The 20,511-nt window shown below is 34.5% G+C and overlaps 1 protein-coding gene across 3 annotated transcripts in view; it reads left to right on the top strand.

The window, feature by feature from the left end:
- LOC140450132 (sphingomyelin phosphodiesterase 1-like) overlaps positions 1-20,511 on the top strand; it is a 40,319-nt gene that overhangs the window by 7,334 nt on the left and 12,474 nt on the right. For all 3 annotated transcript variants that reach the window (XM_072543570.1, XM_072543571.1, XM_072543569.1), the window contains exons 4-7: positions 10,750-11,036; positions 12,612-12,761; positions 17,967-18,200; positions 18,257-18,429. In XM_072543570.1, the coding sequence (XP_072399671.1) occupies positions 10,750-11,036; positions 12,612-12,761; positions 17,967-18,200; positions 18,257-18,429 (844 nt within the window). The remainder of the gene's footprint in view (positions 1-10,749; positions 11,037-12,611; positions 12,762-17,966; positions 18,201-18,256; positions 18,430-20,511) is intronic.

Genomic DNA, 20,511 nt, shown 5'->3' on the forward strand with positions numbered 1-20,511 from the left:
AGAAACAATACAAAGAGAATTTGCCAAACTAATGGGTCTACATCACTATAAAGAGGTAGATGCAGAGACATTCGGAGCTCTTTTAAAATCGGTGTTGGATGCTAGAAATAGTACATATTAAACTCTGATAAAACCGCTGAAAAATAAATAGTAAAAAGCATAGTAACTGTTGTTTTTTTTTATGAAGAACGATGATATTTTGTTATTTACTATATTTCTTCTTCTTCTTCTTCTTCATCCTCTTTATAAGCAATTCTGCTTGTTCATTCGCATTAATACCTCTATGGAAGGTTGTCACTTCACCTTTTGCTTAATCGTCCGATACTTCTGCTGCCGATTGGTGACTTAGCTCTTGCTATTTTGACGACACGGTCCCCTCCATTCTGCTTATGTGGTTATTCCATTCTTTTTTTCTATTTTGTGTCCATTCATTTATACACTGTACGTTATATGAGGCGCACCGTGGACAAACGGCGAATACGCCAAATGGGCATTTTGAGAAAAACGCGATTAAAGTTGAAAAAGTGTTTTTAATTCAATAAGGGCGAATATACACGTCATCAAAATTTTGTAATGCGGTTAGGTAAAAACTATTTTTTTTATAAAAAGTTTTGCTTGTTAAGCAAATAAGATCACCCCATCTAAACCAAAATTATAATTCAGGATATTGAAAAAAGTTTTATTCAAAGGATATGATATGAAAAACATTTTTTAATTAAAAATTGTTCTGTTTAAGATAAATCAAAAACTAAAAAAACACCAAACAATAAATTATTAATTCAAGCAAAAATCCATAACATCATCCTGACTTTCTCCAGTTAGCGTTGCCAAATTGGTTTGTGATTCTTGGAGAGAGATCAGCTCATCAAAGAAACTCCTATGATGAAGCGGTATGTATGGAAGAAGTGACTTGATGTCTTTTATTTTTTCCTCTGAAAGTTTTATAGGCTGTTGGTATTTAGGAGACAAAACTGCGGCAGATAAATCAAACAAATGGCGTTGATATTCTCCTACTTTTCCTTTCTGCAAAACAACTTGTTCGGACAAAACATTTTGGTACGATGGTTGTATGGAAAACCCCTTGTTTGAACAACTTGGAGTAAAGAAATACTTTACCATCTTTAAAACTAGCAGTTGATTTTCTTTTTGTAATTAACTTCTGAAGAGCAGTGAAATTAAAAAATATTGATGATGTCATTTTTACTACTTTGAATGGTCTGACCTTCCTTGATGAACGAATTAAGTCAATATAGTGGTCTTCAGAATAAACATCAATATTTCGAAGCCTTAACTCAATGTGACCAAAATCCCTGTCACAAGGTAAATATGAATGTCCAGGAATCATAAAGTAATGTTCTATGAAATCAAATTTTAATTCATGAATTTTTTTCAAACAAGCTAAAACAATGTTCATATTTTTGTTCTGGCCGCCACAATTGTGACTAAATACACAACTTTTTTGACTTGATGATCCATAGAATCAAAGTAATGGGACAAGCAGCTTGCTATTTCACATAAACCGCGACCTCCAGTACTTTCATTCCACATGTACATAACACATTTTCCAGATTTAACATCATGGACTGCAAAATTGTAGGTCCAAAGCTTCCTTTTGTAATACTGTACAGATGTCGTCAGTTTAGGGGTAGGGAGAGTTTGCTGTAGATCTATACAAATTGCTAAAACTGAGTCTTCATTATTACTTTTATAACTTTTAAGTATTTTTTGAACTGCTTTGGCTCGTCTTAAATGAAGTTCCTTGGCAACTTGTAATTGGTTACGTTGTAAATCATCACAATTTGAAAGTTCCATATCTGTTTTGTCACAAAAATTACAAGTATCCGACTTAGGAGGGTTGAAACCAATATTGAATTTTTTATTAAATGTGTCACGATAGAACCGTGAGCTGACAGGTTCAATTAAAGGTTGATTTTCTGTCATCCACTCACAGTACAGGTCATACAACTTGTTTATGTTTAAGTCTGTGGAAAGGTACTTTCGGTAAGGGCTTTTTGCTCTGCTGTAATGGCTTGAACATTTGGGTAAACTATTTACATGTAACATTACAGTTTCTTTCATTTATACACTTACTTTGTTAACTGGATTTTTATTTCCTCTTCTGTCCAATTCTACAGTACCTACCACTTGTGGATACTTTATTCAAAACAGTTCGAACCCTCTTTTCAGTGACACCATGAATCGCATAGAATGCTTTTCTGCAGACTTTAAATTCATTGCTTTCAAAAAGTACACTGTACTCAATACTACGTAACTTTCGACTAGGTCGATTTTTAATGCGACAACGGTTGACAGAAACAGATTTCACTCTTTTAGATAAGTAAGTGTTTTGTAGGTTATACTCAGATAATTCCCAAAAGTTTTTAAAAATTATACTAATTTTCTCCAAACCTACTTTCTCAAAACATCCACAGGAACAGGGACTTCCCACAGTCCGCTTAGGCACAAGTTTTCTGTTTTTAATGGTGCTGTATTCTTCACCTGAGTTTCTTTTAACTTTATTCACATTCTTTTGCCACGTGTCTTCAGTTTTCGACCTTTTTCTAGTGTAGCCTTTGTTTTGGTCTTCTGTAAACTCGCTTTCTGACATTGTAGCAGTAAAATTTTAACTTTATTAGTAAAGTAACTCAAACTATTCAAACTAATCAAAATAAAAACTACTTGTTTTGACAAGCAAAACGACACTGTAGCTTAAAACGGTAAAAATAAGACGGAAATCACGGAAATTTTATTCAGAAATTTGGCAAGACAGAAGTGGGAGGGGTAGCTGTGTACCGACGTAGCGGTGGCGTATTCGCCGTTGTTCCACGGAACATTTACCATACTTTTTAAGATTCATACAGTTTGCTTCCGTTAAGTCAACCTATTATAGTTCTGAATAGAAAGGACGAATAAACCATGTTATGGTGGTACATTGTTCGAATAATGATCAGGCTATCCATTGCATTAAAAAAAAAACTGTAACTGGCGTATTCGCCCTTTTTCCTCGGAGCGCCTCATATTTTCTTCTAATGTCTTCACTTCTCTTTCGATCTCTCAGCGTATTTGCTGTAATTCTTCTCAGTACTCTCATCTCTGTGGTTTCCAGCAGCCTTTGCATTGTGGCTGTGTCGGGTCTTGTTTCTGAGGTATATATCATTATTGATCTTACGCTGGCTTTATAAATTCTTGACTTCATCTCAGAGTTATTGTATATGTTTGGCCATATAGTGTTATTAAGACATCCTGCTAGTCTATTTGCTCTTTGTACTTGATCTCTCAGTTCTTTGTCCAGGTCTCCATAGCTAAACAGTGTAATTCCTAGGTATTTTATTTCCATTACTTTCCAGTAGTAGTCTTTGCAGACCAGTCTTTGCAGACTATCTTCATCTAGGCTATCAATATTGCGTCGTATGCTTTACAGAGTATTTTTATTTCTTTGTTTCCCATTCTGTATTCTCTTCCTTTGTTAACGCTTTTGATGATTTCATACATGATTAAATTGAAGAGCATGGGACTGAATGAATCCATTTGTCTTATTCTGCTGCCTATTTCTATAGGTTCTGTAAGTTGTCCATCTATTCTGACTTCCACATTGTTGTTTTGGTAGATGTTTTTGACAGTCTTTATAATATTTACTTCTTTATTATACAGAAGATGGATTACATCTTTGAGTCTTATTCTGTCAAACGCTTTCGTTAGGTCAACTAGACACAAAAATTATGGTCTATTATACTCTAGTGATTTCTCAGTAATTTGCTTTATAACGAATATTTCATCTGTACATGACCTTTCACTAGCGTAGTATTTAACAAGTTTATACCTCTGTAGTTTTCTGACTGTTTTTTATCTCGTTCTTTGAATAGTAGAATTAGTTCGCTTGTCTTCATTCTTCCGGTATTTTATTGTGTTTAATAATTTTATTAATTAATGTTGTTAATTGTTCTGTCATTGCTGCTCTACAATATTTCAGAAATTTGTTTGGTATTCCGTCTTTACTTGCTGCTTTCCTGTCTTTAGGTTTTCAAGTATATTCCGAACTTCCTGTACATTTATATTAAGTTGTACATTTGTGGTAATTTCTGGTGTTTCCGGTTCTAGCGTCGTTTGTTCTTAACTTTTACACTTTTCATTTTTCAGAGGTATATTTACATTCCTGTACTTGGTGTAAAAATTTTCTGTGTACTAACAGGGCGACTCCTTCTTTGGCTCTGGTTTCTTTCGCAACATTTCCTGCCCCCTCTTATCTCCTAAATACATATATAGAAAACCAATCATCAGCCACTTTAGTTACGTTGGAATCTGGAACGCCACAAACACCTTCACCATCCAAAACCGAAAACAAGGCAAAAATCCAAAAAGAGGTGGTTCTTGTCTTCAAGCTATCAAGAAATATAGCGCTGCAAATTACGAAGTAGGTGCGGAAAAAGTTGCACCGTTCATCAAATAATATTTAAAAGCTGCCGTTGCTACTGAATCGTTGGTGTAAATACAGGGAAATTGAGCGTCAGGATCTTCAAGATACCGTCTATATCATCCTGTTCTGGATCTACAAAGCCTAGTTTAGGAGAAAAATGAAAGCTGGAGGAACAACTAAACCGAAAAAAACTGCCACCGCCGCGCCAAACGTTCTGCTACCAGCGAGAAGGCAAAATCTGTAAAGAAAGTGACTAAAGCTAAAGAAGCGGCATCAAAGACAGAGAAAAAGCCGGCCAAGGCGAAGAAAGTTGAAAAGAAGTCAGATCCTGGAACTGCGTCATCTTCATTTCCAGTTCCGACTTCCGCAGAGGCCAAAGTAAAAACACCTACCAATACTAATAAATCAAATAAAGGCAGTCCTACGAAAAAACCAAAGGCACCTAATCCAAAAACCGCCAAGGCTACCGCAAGTTCACCAAAAGGCTAGAAAAGCTGCTATTCGTAAAAAAAAGTAATTTAATTGATTAATATCTTCAAATTGTTAAACCAAATGTAGTCTTTAAAATTCCTATATTCTCTATATATTCTCTATATTCCTGAGTTCCTATAAAAATTTAATTGAGTGTGAAAAAATAAAACGAAAAGCAGATCAAGATAAAGTGGCAAATCAAATGAAAATAACATTGGAAACATTTTTAACTGTAGATGGAGAACAATCGTCATCATTTTAACAAAATTTCACCTGTTTAAACTCCAGAAACATCATTTGTGTCCGAAACTATTCTGCAAAAAAACCAGCAGGAAAACCAACCAATTCCGATTGTGAAGATGAAATAAAAGAAGAAAATATAATAAATCCGTAAAATAATTTTTCGAAACCAAATTCAGATTTCTGCTTTAATCTGTGCCTTCTAAAAATTGCAAGGCAAAACAGACGTTAATAAAGATGTAATTAAATACATGGGGAATATAAAATTGCATTCCACAATATATCTCCTCAACTAAGCATAAATCTTTAGCGAGTGGGTTTTTAGTACTCACAAAGAGTATACCGGAATAAAAGGAAAAAGACAGAGCGTCTTTGAATAGCCGTTATGAAGATCCATTTTAGGGTGAAATACGTATAAGCGGATATACAGACGCACTATATGTGAAATCAAATCTTAACTGTCTTTTTCCTTTTAAGAAAATATAAATTTAAACCAATTTAAAAGTAATGATAAAACTAAGAGTTTTATAAACGACATTGCATTATGGCCAGATACTTAGCAGACGCCATGCAAGAGTATTGTATAAAAAAATCCACTACAATTAATTAATAAATCTTTGGAATTATCTTCTATTCGATATAACGAAGGGTAATACACAAATGGGATTTAGGTAAGGACTGGGAACACGAGATGCACTGTTTGCAGTAAGTGTTCTTTCGCAGAGATGCTTAGATATAAATCAGAAAGTATATGCCTGTTTCATAAATTTTAAGAAGGTATTTGACAGAGTGCAGCATAATCGGCATAAAGAAATTTTAGTAAATAAAAACATAGACAGTAGAGACATTAGAAACATATGTAACCTCTATTGGAACCAAATCACCCAAATATTTTATCACCCTTGTTATTCAATTTATACAGTGAAGCCATCTCAGAATTAGCGCTTGCCGAAGTCAGTGAGGGCCTTATAATAAACGGTGAGCCACTTAATAACATAAGATATGCTGACGACACCGTCCTTCTGGCAGGAACACTAGAAGAACTGCAACACCTTGCTGAACAACTTAATATATATTGCAACGATTATGGACTAAAAATAAATTTAAAGAAAACCATGTTCATGATATTTATAAAAGCACAAAACATCAAAGTTAAGCTAGTACTAGATAATACAGAAATTGAACAAATATCTTCCTACAAATACCTTGGAGCATGGATCACAGAAGATACTGATCAGAGAAAGGAAATAAGATGCCGCATTGAAATTGCATGGTCAACTTTTAATAGAATGAGAAAACTTTTTTGTAATCGCAATATCAATATATCGCTCCGGATAAGAATGCTTTGATGTTATATTTTCTCTACCCTTTTGTATGGGGTTGAAGCTTGAAACAGTTGAACATTAAAAAGCTAGAAGCATTCGAAATGTGGTGTTACCGACGTATTTTGAAAATATCATGGATGGATCGCAAAACAAACGAACAAGTTCTCGAACAACTAGGAAAACAATGCGAAGTTTTAAATTCCATAAAAATAAGGAACTTGGAATACTTGGGGCACATCATGAGTGGTGAAAAATACGAACTACTAAGGAATATAATGCAGGGTAAAATCAAAGGCAGAAGAAGCGTAGGAAGACGTAAAATCTCGTGGCTACGCGTAACCAACAAAATTATAATTGCCAGAATGATTTCCATTCTCCGATAGGAGCGGAACTTGAAGAAGAAGAAGAAGGGTCAAAATAAATCACAAGAAAATTAGCTATTGCCTCGTTCTTCTGAAAAATGAATACCGGTGAAAAAGTTAAATGAGATTGGTTGGATTATACGGAACTCAACAACTTACTGTACTAATAGGTCTGTAAATTATTTTCCAAGGAAACAACGCTAATGACAAAACGGACGAATGATTGAAAAAATGTATATACAAAATTGTCAGAACATGGAAACTTTACCGACCACATTACCTGCTGTGAGTAACATTAAATTTAAAACAATTTTCATGAAAGTGATGTTAGTGACTCTCCAATGGACGAATAACAATGTTATGAACAAGATTTAAATCTAGCCGAACTAAAAAATTAAGTATTACAATTTAAGACTTTTATAAGTAAAGAAAATATTATTTCGCATATCCATGTGGTTATTTGTTAAGAAAAATAATATTATTGCCACTTTTCCAAATTTAAACACAATTCTAAAAAAATTTTTAAACAGTCCAATTTTTGCTCAGAATCTGATAATTAAATACAACTACATTCTATATGCCTTGAAACCAAACTACAGTAGGCGCCAGTTACGAAAATCCAGCGCAAATCATTATTTTCCAGTTCTTACCGATTCGATCCGAGCGCCTTGTTTACATATTTATCCACGCTGTCAGTAGCGCAGCAGCAACTGATCGGTGCTGTGAATGGTAAATATTTACATTAAACGGATTTGCCAAAAATCGCGGTTTTTTTTTTGGACTTAGCCTAAAAATGCGAGAAAAGGCCAAATTTTAATAATTGCGATGCAGAAAGTTAATAAAAGTATGAATTAAGATAAAAAAAATAAAAGTGGAATAAAAAGCGGTAGATCATTAAAAATGGACAGTACAAACAACTACTAAAATAGTAAATTATCATAATAATATGACATGTAATTATCAACAACTCGGCAGAAGTTGATGCGGCAGAATTGTACAATTCTACCGCAGCTTTAAAAAAATGGTGCAGCCTCTCCATGTGGTCAGGATATCTCCTCTTGAAGTAATATTGGGCGAGGTATCCAATAAAATGTTCCTGCCTGACGCTATATTTGGGAATACTACTGCGAACTTCCCGCCAACCTCTCAATGTTATTGGTGTGTGTGTGCCAGTATCAGGGTCGACAAAATGCTTGGAATGATTCACAGTTTGATGTTTAAATCCTTCATGGGCCAAACAATTATATGATTTCCAACAATCGCTATAAATGGTTGTCCCAGGAAGAATCCATTCGCGAATTATTCCGAGCAAAGTATCGGCATCCCTTCTATCAACAGGAATAACGAAAAAGTTTCCAGTGTTTCGCTCGTATCCTCCAAATATCCATTGGCCAGTATACAGACGTCCTCTATTATACTTTCTCCTCCCAAACTTTGCCTCGTCGATCTCTACAACAGTATTATTTCCTCCCAGCTTTGTAGAGTTGTTTTTAGCGAAACTAATAAACACTTCTCTACAATAACTGTACCAATTTACCATTGTAGAAGACGATATCCCTTACTCACTCTCCACAAGAGATTGTCGTGGAGGCTTAAGATGCAATAAAGCCGACACCAGAAGAAAAATTTTGTCCAATGGCAATCTAGAATGTTCAAAAAACGTACCTTTTCTTACTTTCACACTTTTTAGGAGCTTTTTTCTTCAATATGACTTTTTTATTGCATCTAAAAGTCATTTTGCTGTCCATTTTTAAGGTATTTCTGCACCGGCACACTATCACCTTCAAAACACCGTGTTTGAAATAAAAATCCATAAGTCTGCCTTCATTTTTGGCCACAAAACCACTTTCAAAGATGCCCACGCTACAACCAACACACGCCATTTTTTTTAAAGCCTTTCACGTTTTCGCAATGACAATTTTTGAAGAAATGCTACTTTTGCGCACCCCTTAGTTAAGGGTAGAAACATGATTGCGAAGTTTCGATGTTCGCAGAAATATTTCCATACCATATAATTTGTTTAGACATATATTTACGTCTTCTTCTTCTTCAAGTACCCTGTCCGTTGCGAACGTTGGCTATTAACATGGCAATTCTGATCTTATTTGCGGCGCTTCTGAATAGTTCGACCGATGTGAGCCCGAACCACTTCCTCAGATTTTGGAGCCACGAGTGTCTTCTCCTGCCTGGCCCTCGCTTACTGTCTATTTTTCCCTGGACAATCAATTGCAGTAGACGGTACTTATCGTGTCTCTGGCCTAGATATTCAAGCTTTCTTTGTTTAATTGTATTCACGATTTCTTTCTCCTTTCCGATTCTTTGGATTACCTCTGTGTTGGTGACATGTTCGGTCCAGGATATACGAAGAATGCGTCGGTACACCCACATTTCGAATGCTTCTAGTTTTCTCGTGAGCGTCTCCGTCAGCGTCCAGGCCTCCACACCATACAGTAAGATCGGAAAAATGTAGCATTTAACTAGACGTAGTTTTAGGGGAAGAGACAAATCCCTGCTTATGAGGAGCTTTTTCATATTGCTAAATGCTGCTCTAGCTCGTTCTATTCTCGCCTTAATTTCTGTGGCCTGTTCCCATTTTGCATTTACGTTGGTGCCAAGGTACAAATTTACATATATTTACGTACAAATCTATAAACATGTTAAAAACAAAACATTTACATTAATTTCAGTTCAAAAGCCAACCATAGATCAATTTTCGCTAATATATTAATACATATTAATAAAAAAAATATTGGTATTTCCTTATTTATGATTGTTTGATGATTTACATGGCAACAGCGCGAAGAGCAAATTGAAGTTAGCTACAGTATAATAATTATATTATAATTTTCTGAAATTGCCCAATATAAATTATCCCAACCAAATCACTTAATAACTTTAAAAAACAACAAACCTAACCCAACCTAACCACTTAATAAACAATATTTATATTTAAATAACAAATTCTTTATTTTCCAACAATGTAAGACTTTTACAACTAAGGCATGCCAGCCAAGGCTAAGCACATTGAATGAAAAAAAGAAAGAAATCAGACAAAAATAAGCAATATGTTTCATTAATAATATATTAGGTAGAAATAAATCACGCCATTGTCTACCTCTTCCTATATGGCGTTTACAGTACCAAACGCAAAATATGTGTCATGACTGAAAAATAGGCCCGGAATTACAATGTTGCCTAGGGCTTGATTTAGCCTTAGTCCGCCACTGATCTTTATAGATTTTTTTGACGTACAGTTACAAATAATATTCTTCGACGCATCTATTGAAAATAATACTCTTTGTCGCTTTTTTTGAAGTTCGTTTCGTAGGCACTAGAGATATATTTTCGGCTTTAGTTTATTCATTATGAACTTCGACATTATTTTAGAACTGGCACTCAGTAGTGTTTGTCTTTTCTTGTATTTTCTGAAATCTCCTTTTTTGCTATTGTTTCCATTACACTAAATTTTCAAACTATTTTTAGTTTTTCGGCTGACTATATAGGTAAATAATTTCTGTAGCAAGTTTAAGGACCGATCTATGTTGGTTTTTAATAAACCCATTGGTTGGTTATCAATTTCAGCAGCTTTCCTATTTTTTAGTTGTTTTTAGTGTATCTTAGATTTCTTCTTTCATAATATCATCGGTACTTGCGATTTATTATTAAATTTCTTCGTCTCTATGTAGTGTTAATTCGCATTTAGTGGGTACTCCTTCGTAGTATTATTTTCATCTTGATTTAATTATGTTTTATGGACTATCTTTGATTTGTTTGTTGCTTATTAGTGCTTTCCGTGACTGTATTCAGTGTGCTGAAGTACAGTGTTTTAGGTCGCTTTCTTCAGCAGCTTTTTCTAATATTTTTAACACTTACAGACTTCATTTAATCTTTTCCGACTTGCTTTATTATTGCTACATTTTTCTTTCTTTTCTTTCAGAAACGATACAAGAACTTTTTGCCAAACGAGTGGGTCTAGATCACTATAAGGAAATAGATGTAGAGACATTCAGAAGTCTTTTAGAAAATGTGTTCGTTACTCAAGAAAGAACAATGCTAAATTTTATTAAAAATAACGCTTATTGTGGACTGTGCAAACTACTCATTGTAAAAATTCAATTGTCTGGACTTACTAAAAAAGTAGCCGAATTCATATGCAATACGTACCATTTAGAGGCTACATTGAGTTCTACTGGATTCTGTAAGCAAGTTGTAGACCTTAATATGGTAAGTTCCATGGGTTCTGCTTGTACACCAACAATAAAAATAAACTCATTGGCAAAATGGCCGCATCATTGCTTATTTTGTTGATAAACGATAATTCAAAAGATAGACACTAATAAAAAAAATAAAAATTATTATTTTTATTTCATATTTTTCATATTTTCATATTTCATTTTTTTCAATTTTGTAGTTTATTTTTTATTTAGAGTTTTAGATATATTTGCACCACTTTTTACTGGAATATCTGGCAATGAGAATATTAATCGCCATAAGTGGACGTTAAGTCGAAAATGATATGAAAATATTGTTGGTAATAATGTAGCTGAACTTAAGTTTCAAAGAAAAAATAGAGTTCTATCCTTAAAGCAATTCTCGACCTCCAAAAAGATTAAAGATAAACAAATTTATTATTGATCCAGTGATCATTTTCAAAGAATATTTGTATCAATGCACCTTAAAGACTATTTAAAATATGAACTTGCAACATATTCTCTTTAAATTTTTAAAGATGGACTGCTTCGAAAATCCAACAAATCAAAATTGTATGACAATTTAGTGTATGGGGTTCCATATTGTTTTTAAAAATATCATTTATGGCTTCTTTTTCTAGTTTTTTTTCTTCCCACTTACGATTGATTCTTTTCATATATTTTTTTTCTGTTTTTAGTATCTTGTGATATTTCTGCAATCTCCCTTTTTCTTTTGTTACCTGATTCGTGAGTTTCAGTCACAGTTGTATTTGGCAGCACTGTTTTCTCAATTGCTGTATTTTTTTGAGAAACAGCTGTAATATCCATGCTTTGAGATAGTGCACCTTGACCAACACTTTCAAAAGTGTAATTGAACTGGTCTTCCACATCACTTCCGGTATCATCTCTGTCAGAATCATTTCCGTCATTTGGATAATGCAACGTGAGTTGAACTTGGTTACACTTATCAATTTTCTTAGCCAAAGTATCGTCATCTTCTAAACTCTCATATATTTTTAACAATTCCTCTGCATCTTTGGGATTATTAGGATCATATTTTTTCGTCATTTTTTCTAAAACAGAAACAATTTATGTGGTTTTGTTCTAGTTTCTAGGTTTTGCTCGGCACTTTATGATCGCAAAAGAGGCCTTGATGGAATCTTCTACCATTTTTAAGAGTTCACCTGGGATGTTGTCTGGTGGTTAGTTTTGGCAGATTTTATTGCATGACAAACTTCAGATTTTAACATTGCACGTACTTCTTGATTTATATTGCTCTGTATTATTGGTTTGCGCTGTTTTCACTGTACAGCACTGTGTTTGCGTTGTGTTTTTTTACATTGCCTTTAAGGTTTCAGCAGCTGGATATTTCTACTACCAGAGACTCGAATCTTGAGACTTGTTTGATTATTTTGAAAACAATCGAACTAATTTTCTATTTTGCTTATCTTAAAGCAAATTTAGTTTTTGTTAAATTTTCTACAACTTTTTCTGTCAAATGTCTAAAAAATGTCTTGTTTCTTTATATTTTCTTTTTATAACAATATTAGGTCATTTAAGAAATACTTAGTTTTATTAATTACTTTATTATCTCTTCTTTGATTTTTAGCCTGTGCTGGAGTACGTAGTCAACAACAGTAAAATCTTGGATCCAGAATTGGCCTGTACGATCCTTCTACAAAGACGAGACTGTTACTATCCTAAACCAGCACTTTCTTGGGTTGCAGATATACCCTCATCAACACCCGTTTATCCAAATGTAAGTAATTTTTGGTAAATAAAAAGGGAAGCCAATTGTAGCATTATAATTATAAAAGCATTCTATTTTTATAACTAAGATACTAGCGATCATAAGAAAAATAGTAAATAAAATATGCACAAAAGAAAACTGTATTGAGTATCAATAAAAGAAATACGAATGACTTGTTATAATTGAATCAATGAGTGAAAAAACAATATAAACGCCAAACACGTTTAATAGGTTGGTTAAGGCAGTGATTCCCAACCTGGGGGCGATCGCCCCCCGGGGTCGATTTAAGATATTCAGGGGGGCGATAGAGCGAAGGGGGCGATATGGGAGGCGACAGAGAAAAGGGGGCCATAAGGGGGGCGTTTAGCATCCGGAAAACGAGAAATGGGTAATTGAGAAAAATAAGAAAAGAGAAAAAATATAACACTTTCGATCGGATATCCATAGGATAATAAAAAGTAAATATATGTATACCAATGCAGGTAATAATAACACAAACATCTCGTCTAGTCACAGATCTTGTCGAACACGAGGCGTCACAATATTAGAATCATTATTAGTCACAATGTTAGAATTCGGACAGAGACGTCGACGCGTGGCAATATAATTATTTATTGAGAATTGCAAGATAGTGTTTTTATTCTTTGCCTTCTCAATAAGTTGTAATTAATTACTCTTTTGTTTTGCTCTCAAAATGTCAGCACCTAAAAAAAAGTGCCGGCAGTACTCAACGGAGTATTTGAAATATGGATTCATTGAATTGCCAGGAAATAAGAATCTACCATTGTGTCTTATTTGTGCAAAATCTTTGTCAAACGAATCCACGAAGCCGCCTCGTCTTATCCAATCCAGACAGACCCATCCAATATTTTGCGGTGAGTAAAAGTCTTTTGTTTGTAGGATGTAATTTTTCCATGTACAGTTACAATCATTGAATAGTTTACAGACTTACGTAATTAGGAGCCTATTTTTTTAAATTTTTACCCCGTTTAAACGCACCTTTTACGTCAAAAGTATTACAATGTAAAAATTAAAGTGTAAACTATTTAGTGATCGTAACTGTACCTAGGTATCAACATATTATAATTATTTTTACTTTCTATTACCAAAAGTCAGACTGAAACGAAACCTTTTTTAAACTTTATTACCATTACTTATAATAATTAAAGTGAATGTGTATTTCTTTCGTTTACAGGAGCTCAAGGCAAAGTATGAAAGGCGAGTTATTGTTGGGTCATTGATTGCAAAAGCTACCAAGAAAAACGACAAGGGTTTACTTGCTTCCTACAAGGTATCATTCTTAATAGCAAAAAGTGGCAAGCCGCACACAATTGGAGAAGAACTCATCCTCCCAGCTGTCAAAGAGATAGTTGATACTATGTTGGTACCCAGTCAGGCCAGCCAAGTAACAGATGCAGTTCCTCTCCGCAATAATACTGTCTCCAGAAGGATTGATGAAATGGGAGCGAATGTCGAAGATGTTCTCTGCAACAAATTGAAAAGCAGAGAGTTTACTGTGCAACTTGACGAGAGTACCCTGAGTGACAGCATAGCTTTGCTGTTGTCATATGTCCGATTCATTGACGACAATGGAGAAATGGCCGAGGAAATGCTATTTGTTAGAAGTCTGATTACTGATACAAAAGGATCTTTCATATTTGAAGTCATTAACAGATTTTTTGAGGAAAAAGAGATTCCCTTATTAAATATGATCGCCTGTGCTACTGACGATGCAGCAGCAATGACAGGACGCCATTGGGGATTTATTGCACATCTGAAACAAGCAGTACCTGGAATTTTGTGTGTTCACTGCGTCATTCACAAAGAGCATTTGGTTGCCAAGAATTTGAGTGGGAGGTTGCACGATTCTCTTCGACTTGTCATAGATGCGGTAAATAAAATTACAGCAAAACCAAAGAATGATCGAATATTTCGTACACTGTGAAGAAAATGATGAGATACCTGCAAAAGTAGAAAAGAATTTAAACCAAGAACAATGATGTGTAGAGGCAAAGAAGGAGATATAGTAACACAACAGAGTGAAATACTACAAAGATGGACAGAATTCTTCAAAGAACAGTTTAAAAAAAACGAAGATCCACCATATGATGGAATTATACTGGATCAAACGGATACTAGAGAAACAACCTCATCTTCAGTGGCTGAAATGCAAGAAGCAGTTACCAGACTGAAAAACAACAAGTCACCTGGATTAGACAATATTAGCGCAGAATTAATAAAGGAAGGTGGAGACTCCCTATTGAATGTGATACACGAACTAATAGTGAACATATGGAATAATAAACAACTGCCACAAGACTGGAATACCAGAGTAATTATTCCACTACATAAAAAGGGAGATCAGCTTCAATGTAAAAACTACCGGGCAATAACACTACTGATTGTGGCATATAAAATACTGTCAAATATTGTGTATGACCTATTGAGACCATATGCGGAACAAATAGTTGGGGGATATCAATGTGATTTCCGTAGGCAGAAGTCCACAATAGATCAGATCTTCGTCTTGAGGTAGATCTTGGAAAAGACTAGTGAATTTAATATAGACACACATCATCTTTTCATTGACTTTGAGAGTGCCTATGATTCATGCATGATTCATGCACTGAAAGAGTTTAATATTCCAACTCAATTCATTGATATCATAAAAGAAACACTTAAAGTACAAAGCAAAATTTGAATTCAAAACGAACTAACAGATACAATTCATGTGAAAACTTGCCTACGACAGGGAGATGCCCTATCCTGTATTCTATTCAACATTATATTAGAGAAAATAATTAGGGAGTCAAAAGTCAACACCAGAGGAACAATAATAACAAAAAGTGTACAAACATTGGCATTTGCAAATGATGTTGATATCATAGCTAGAAGCGAAAGAGAAATGACAGAAGCATTTAATGCGATAGAAAGAGCGGCACAAAACTGTGGCCTAAACATTAATGAAATAAAAACCAAATACATGAAGGCCAGTAAATCGACAGGCCAAAGAAACCTACAGAATCTGACAATAGGAGACTATAACATCGAAAGCGTGAAAAATTTTACATACCTAGGTTCACTAGTTACCGCAGATAACAATGTCAGTGAAGAAGCTAAAAGAAGAATACATATCGCTAATAAAACATATAATGGACTAATTAAACATCTAAGATCTAACAACATCACAAGAAAAATCAAATGCAAAATATACAAGACCCTGATAAAACCGGTCCTTGTATATGGATCAGAGACATGGACACTATCGAAAAGCGATGAAAACCTATTAGGCACATTTGAACGAAAAATCCTTAGACACATATATAAGGGGGTAAAAGAAAATGACATATGGCGCAGAAGATATAACTTTGAACTATATACAGCATACAATGAACCCGAGATCATAACATCCATAAAGATCGGACGTCTGCGCTGGATGGGCCATGTTGAACGAATGTTGGAGACTGAAACACCAAAACATAATATGAGGCAAACACCAGTAGGAAGAAGGTCAAAGGGAAGACCCAAACTTAGATACATGGAACAAGTGGAACAAGATCTGAAAACACTTAAGATTACCAACTGGAAAAACAAAGCAAGGAATAGAACAGAATGGTAGAAAATCCTAGAACAATCCAGGGCCCAGAAAGGGTTGTCGAGCTACTGATGATGATGATGATGGATGCTGCGTTTGCACTGCAACACTGAGGTGCTTATTTTTCCGAGTATAATACCTTGCAACGGATGGATTGTGTTTTTTATGTAATGAAAATGAAGATTCGTCAGAAAATTAAATATTTTTTAAAAAGTGTACATTTTCATTCTGTTTATCTAACATAATTTCACAAAACTCCATCCGCCTAAAGTTATCTTACGGAAACAGTTCTTGTGTTGGTTGTATCTTAAAACAGTGATACCCATTCCTTTTGAGAACTCGCTGGACATTTCGAGCATTCACGTTAACTTCTATAGCAATTTGTACTTTATTGCAGGGTTCACTAGCTTCCACAAAAGCACAAATATCAATATCCCTGTTTTGACGCTCCTCATCGACAGGTCTAACACGTGGTTTATTACCTTCATGACACTTTTTACAACTGTTTACACATCCCGAAGTTTGAAAATGTTTAATGGTAATTTTAACTATTTAAAATTTGGTAATGTGTAACATTTGGTGGGGGCCTATTTTCGAAGGCAATAAATAAATCAATTACTACTCATATCGAATGACCCCAAAAGTACCATGTTACAAGTTGCACTTTTTCTTGGACGGTGTACAAAGTAATAGGCATTTTATTAATTGTTTGTTTATTCTTTCAGAACTTCGTTTGAAATTTTTAATGTCAATTTGACAATAACCACTATTCGTACGTACTGTAAAATGAATATAGAGGTGGAAACGTGTAACATATCATAGCGATTGATATTGTGTTGTATGGTCAATAAAACAATGTTGTGATCAGCATATGTTACACTGGAAATTTCCGCGGGAGTTATATGTAGTTTTCCGGGTTTGACTCCGCGTTGAATAATTTTGGTTTTGATAAAAACCGTTATTTTGACGACGTTTCGGCAAGGTGGCACTTGCCATTAGTAGTAGCACTTCTCGCTGATGCTTTAAGTTAACTGACTCTCCTGGTCGATGTGTTTACTTTTTAAAAAGCTAACAGAAAGCATCTAAAGAAAAAATTTAAAGCTGGTGTTCAATATGACCGCAATGTCTTTGGAAAAACAATCCACTCTGAATGATAATTCATCTAAAACTTTTCTAATCGTTTCTGGAGAAATTAGTACTATCTCTTCTGTAATTCTGTTCTTTTACTTCTTCGATAGTCTGTGACCCACTTACATACACTTTGCTTTTTAAATTACCCCATAAACAATAATCTATAGGTGTCATATCCGAATGTCTAGGTGACCATTCGATAGCTCCTCTTCTTCCAATCCAACAATTTAGAAATGTATTGTTGAGAAACTTACAAATGTCTAGAAGATAATGATATGGTGTTTCATTTATGATGGCTTTAATAAAGTTTTCTAGTAAAGTGTTACTTTAAAATACTATCCCGGATACTTGACTGTTATTTATTAAAAATTATACAGATATAATATTAAAATAACTATGCACTGAATAAAAAAATACACAAAAATAATAAAAAAAACTAAGAAACATACGTTCTCGAAGAGGAGTTGTAATGTTTTTATTATTTTCAGAATACTAGAGATCCAAGTAAGAGGAGTTTAAAAGTCCTTCACCTAACAGACCCACATATTTCGTTGGACTATGAACATAATGGAGCAGTTAAGTGTGGCTATCCGCTATGTTGTAAGAAAGGACTAGGCAATGTAACAAAAGGACAAAATGCTGGCTATTGGGGAGAATACGATTGCGACATTCCCTCTTGGCTTTATGAAAGTACTCTACAACATATCAGCGATACTCATAAGGTAACGAAATTGTACAGTATTTTTCTTATGATTCTTTTGATGTTGTATATCTTAAGGACTTAGACTACATTTATTTTACTGGAGACATTGTTGATCATACAATCTGGAACACAACAATTGAATCAAATACGGAGGTTATTAGCCATGCTTTTAGAGCTTTACAAGAAAAATTTCCTACGACTCCGGTGTTTGCTGTAATTGGGAATCACGAATCGCATCCAAGTAATTTGTAAGTACCTCAATATGCTACATCTGTTTTTTAAATAGGTACCTAAATGATCATAACCGATCTTTATAATCAATTAGCTTAACAGGCACATCTGTTAAAAACGTCATTTTATGGAAAATAAAATTAAAAATAGGTAGCATGATTTATTATGAAAAAAACATATATTCTTGACAAAAAAATGGTAAGCGGCAAATACCGTCTTGTCCCTAGCAAAGTATATTTTCGTGAGCTGGATACAAGACGGCGTTTCCCGTCACACGAAAAATGGGAGGGGAGGGGACGAATTGATTACAAACAACAATTTTATTGTCTATGGTAATCTTCGCAGCAAGGTTCGACACAAAGAGCTGGCCTGCTGAGGCACGTCTTACAAAGATACTTGGTCTCCTTTCGTACAATGTTTGCATCTTAAATGGCAGGATTTATTTGGATCTTTTGGGTTCGGTATTTTATCGAGAAAGTGCATGTCAGAATCAGTGTTCCTGTTTGCTATTTGTTGATCCAGTCGTGGCCTTTTACCACTATGTAATGGTCCCGTCGTCACCAAGTTTCTTCCATCTTGCTCATCTTTATTAATTCCTAAATATTCTTTTACAATTTCTTCGCGAAATTGAAGGAACGATAACTGTGTGTCTAATGTTCTTTTTATGTAAAATGCTTTCCAAAGAGAAATGTCTAGGAGATGGAACATTAGTTTTTTATACCATCTAATACTTTTTCTCGAAGATGAATAATAACTAATCATCTGGTCACTACGGTCAATGCCAGAGATAAACTTGTTGTAATTAGCTACTTTCTCAGGTTTCACATTTTCAATAGTAATCACCACTAGTGATTCAATTTTCGCGATAAGTCTGTCGATTTACTTCTAAACGAAACTGAGTTGCTTGAAAACACCACGAGTCCGTAGGACGAGTGGTGTTTTCTTTAAGAAACTCAGTTGAGTTTAGAAATAAAAGACAGACTTATAAGCTAAATTAAATCACGAGTGGTATTTTATTAGACTATTTCATGAACAAAGTGATAGGTCAAAAATTCAGTAGAATGAGAATGAATGCTGGGCTTTCGTTGTTATTTTCTGCATCTAATTTGTAGTTGCGATCCACACAGAACATCATAAATTGTCTCCATATATAAGATTTAGATTTTCTTGTGTTACTCGGTATATTTTCTTTAATGTTTTGGTTTATAACTTCGTTTGAAGTACCACCGAAACGACTCATTTCGACGTATACAGCTACAATAATTTTTTTGGCAAACGTCAAACTTTGCTTTGCGATCGGTATCCATGGTTACGTCGTTGAAAACACGAAGCTGATAAACCAATCAGAATTGAAAGACAGTTGGTGTTTTCGCGATAACACAAGCTGTGTTTGGTTTGTGATTGGTCAGATTATGTGAAAATTTTAAGATGAGTGAAATAGTCAACGCCATACCTGTTTTTAGCGGTAATCAATTTAGAATGATATTTCGTGGTCATGCAAATAACATCCCGTTTATCCCTCCATTTTGAAACGTATACTTGACCACATCGGCTCCAACGGGGTTCACCTTTCTTTAACTTGGCATTTACGATTGCGGCAGGATTTCTTTTACGATTTTTTCATAAGGTACCAGTTGTATGGGTTTTTCGACAAAGAAGAATCTAAGAAAGAGAGAGACTATTATAAAAGTTGTCCATGAAGATATGATGTCCACGCGTGAAAGCTCAACCGACCACGAAATAGCATTAGTGACTCGTCTAAGGACAAATTTTCTGGAGGAACCACGGCACTCTAAGTATTTTTTTACTTTTTTGTTCAGTTTTTGCATTATAAAATCCAAATATATAAAATTAAGGACTTATTGACACTTACCAAACACATAAAACTGCTTTGCACTAATTTAAGCACTGTATATAACTTTTACAGCATAAAAATGTAGGAAGTGCATTCACCAAAACACAAGAGTATGCAGGGACATTTTACGAAATATTTTTATGTGTGCTGGGTCATCAATCGTGTTCGTACGGCGAAACCAATATACGCACGACGAAAAATGCCGCTTTAAGTATTATACCGAGCTGTTTGTTTGGACGGCATA

Source organism: Diabrotica undecimpunctata, chromosome 9 (genome assembly GCF_040954645.1).
Source record: "Diabrotica undecimpunctata isolate CICGRU chromosome 9, icDiaUnde3, whole genome shotgun sequence".
NCBI classification, from domain to species: Eukaryota; Metazoa; Arthropoda; class Insecta; order Coleoptera; family Chrysomelidae; genus Diabrotica; species Diabrotica undecimpunctata.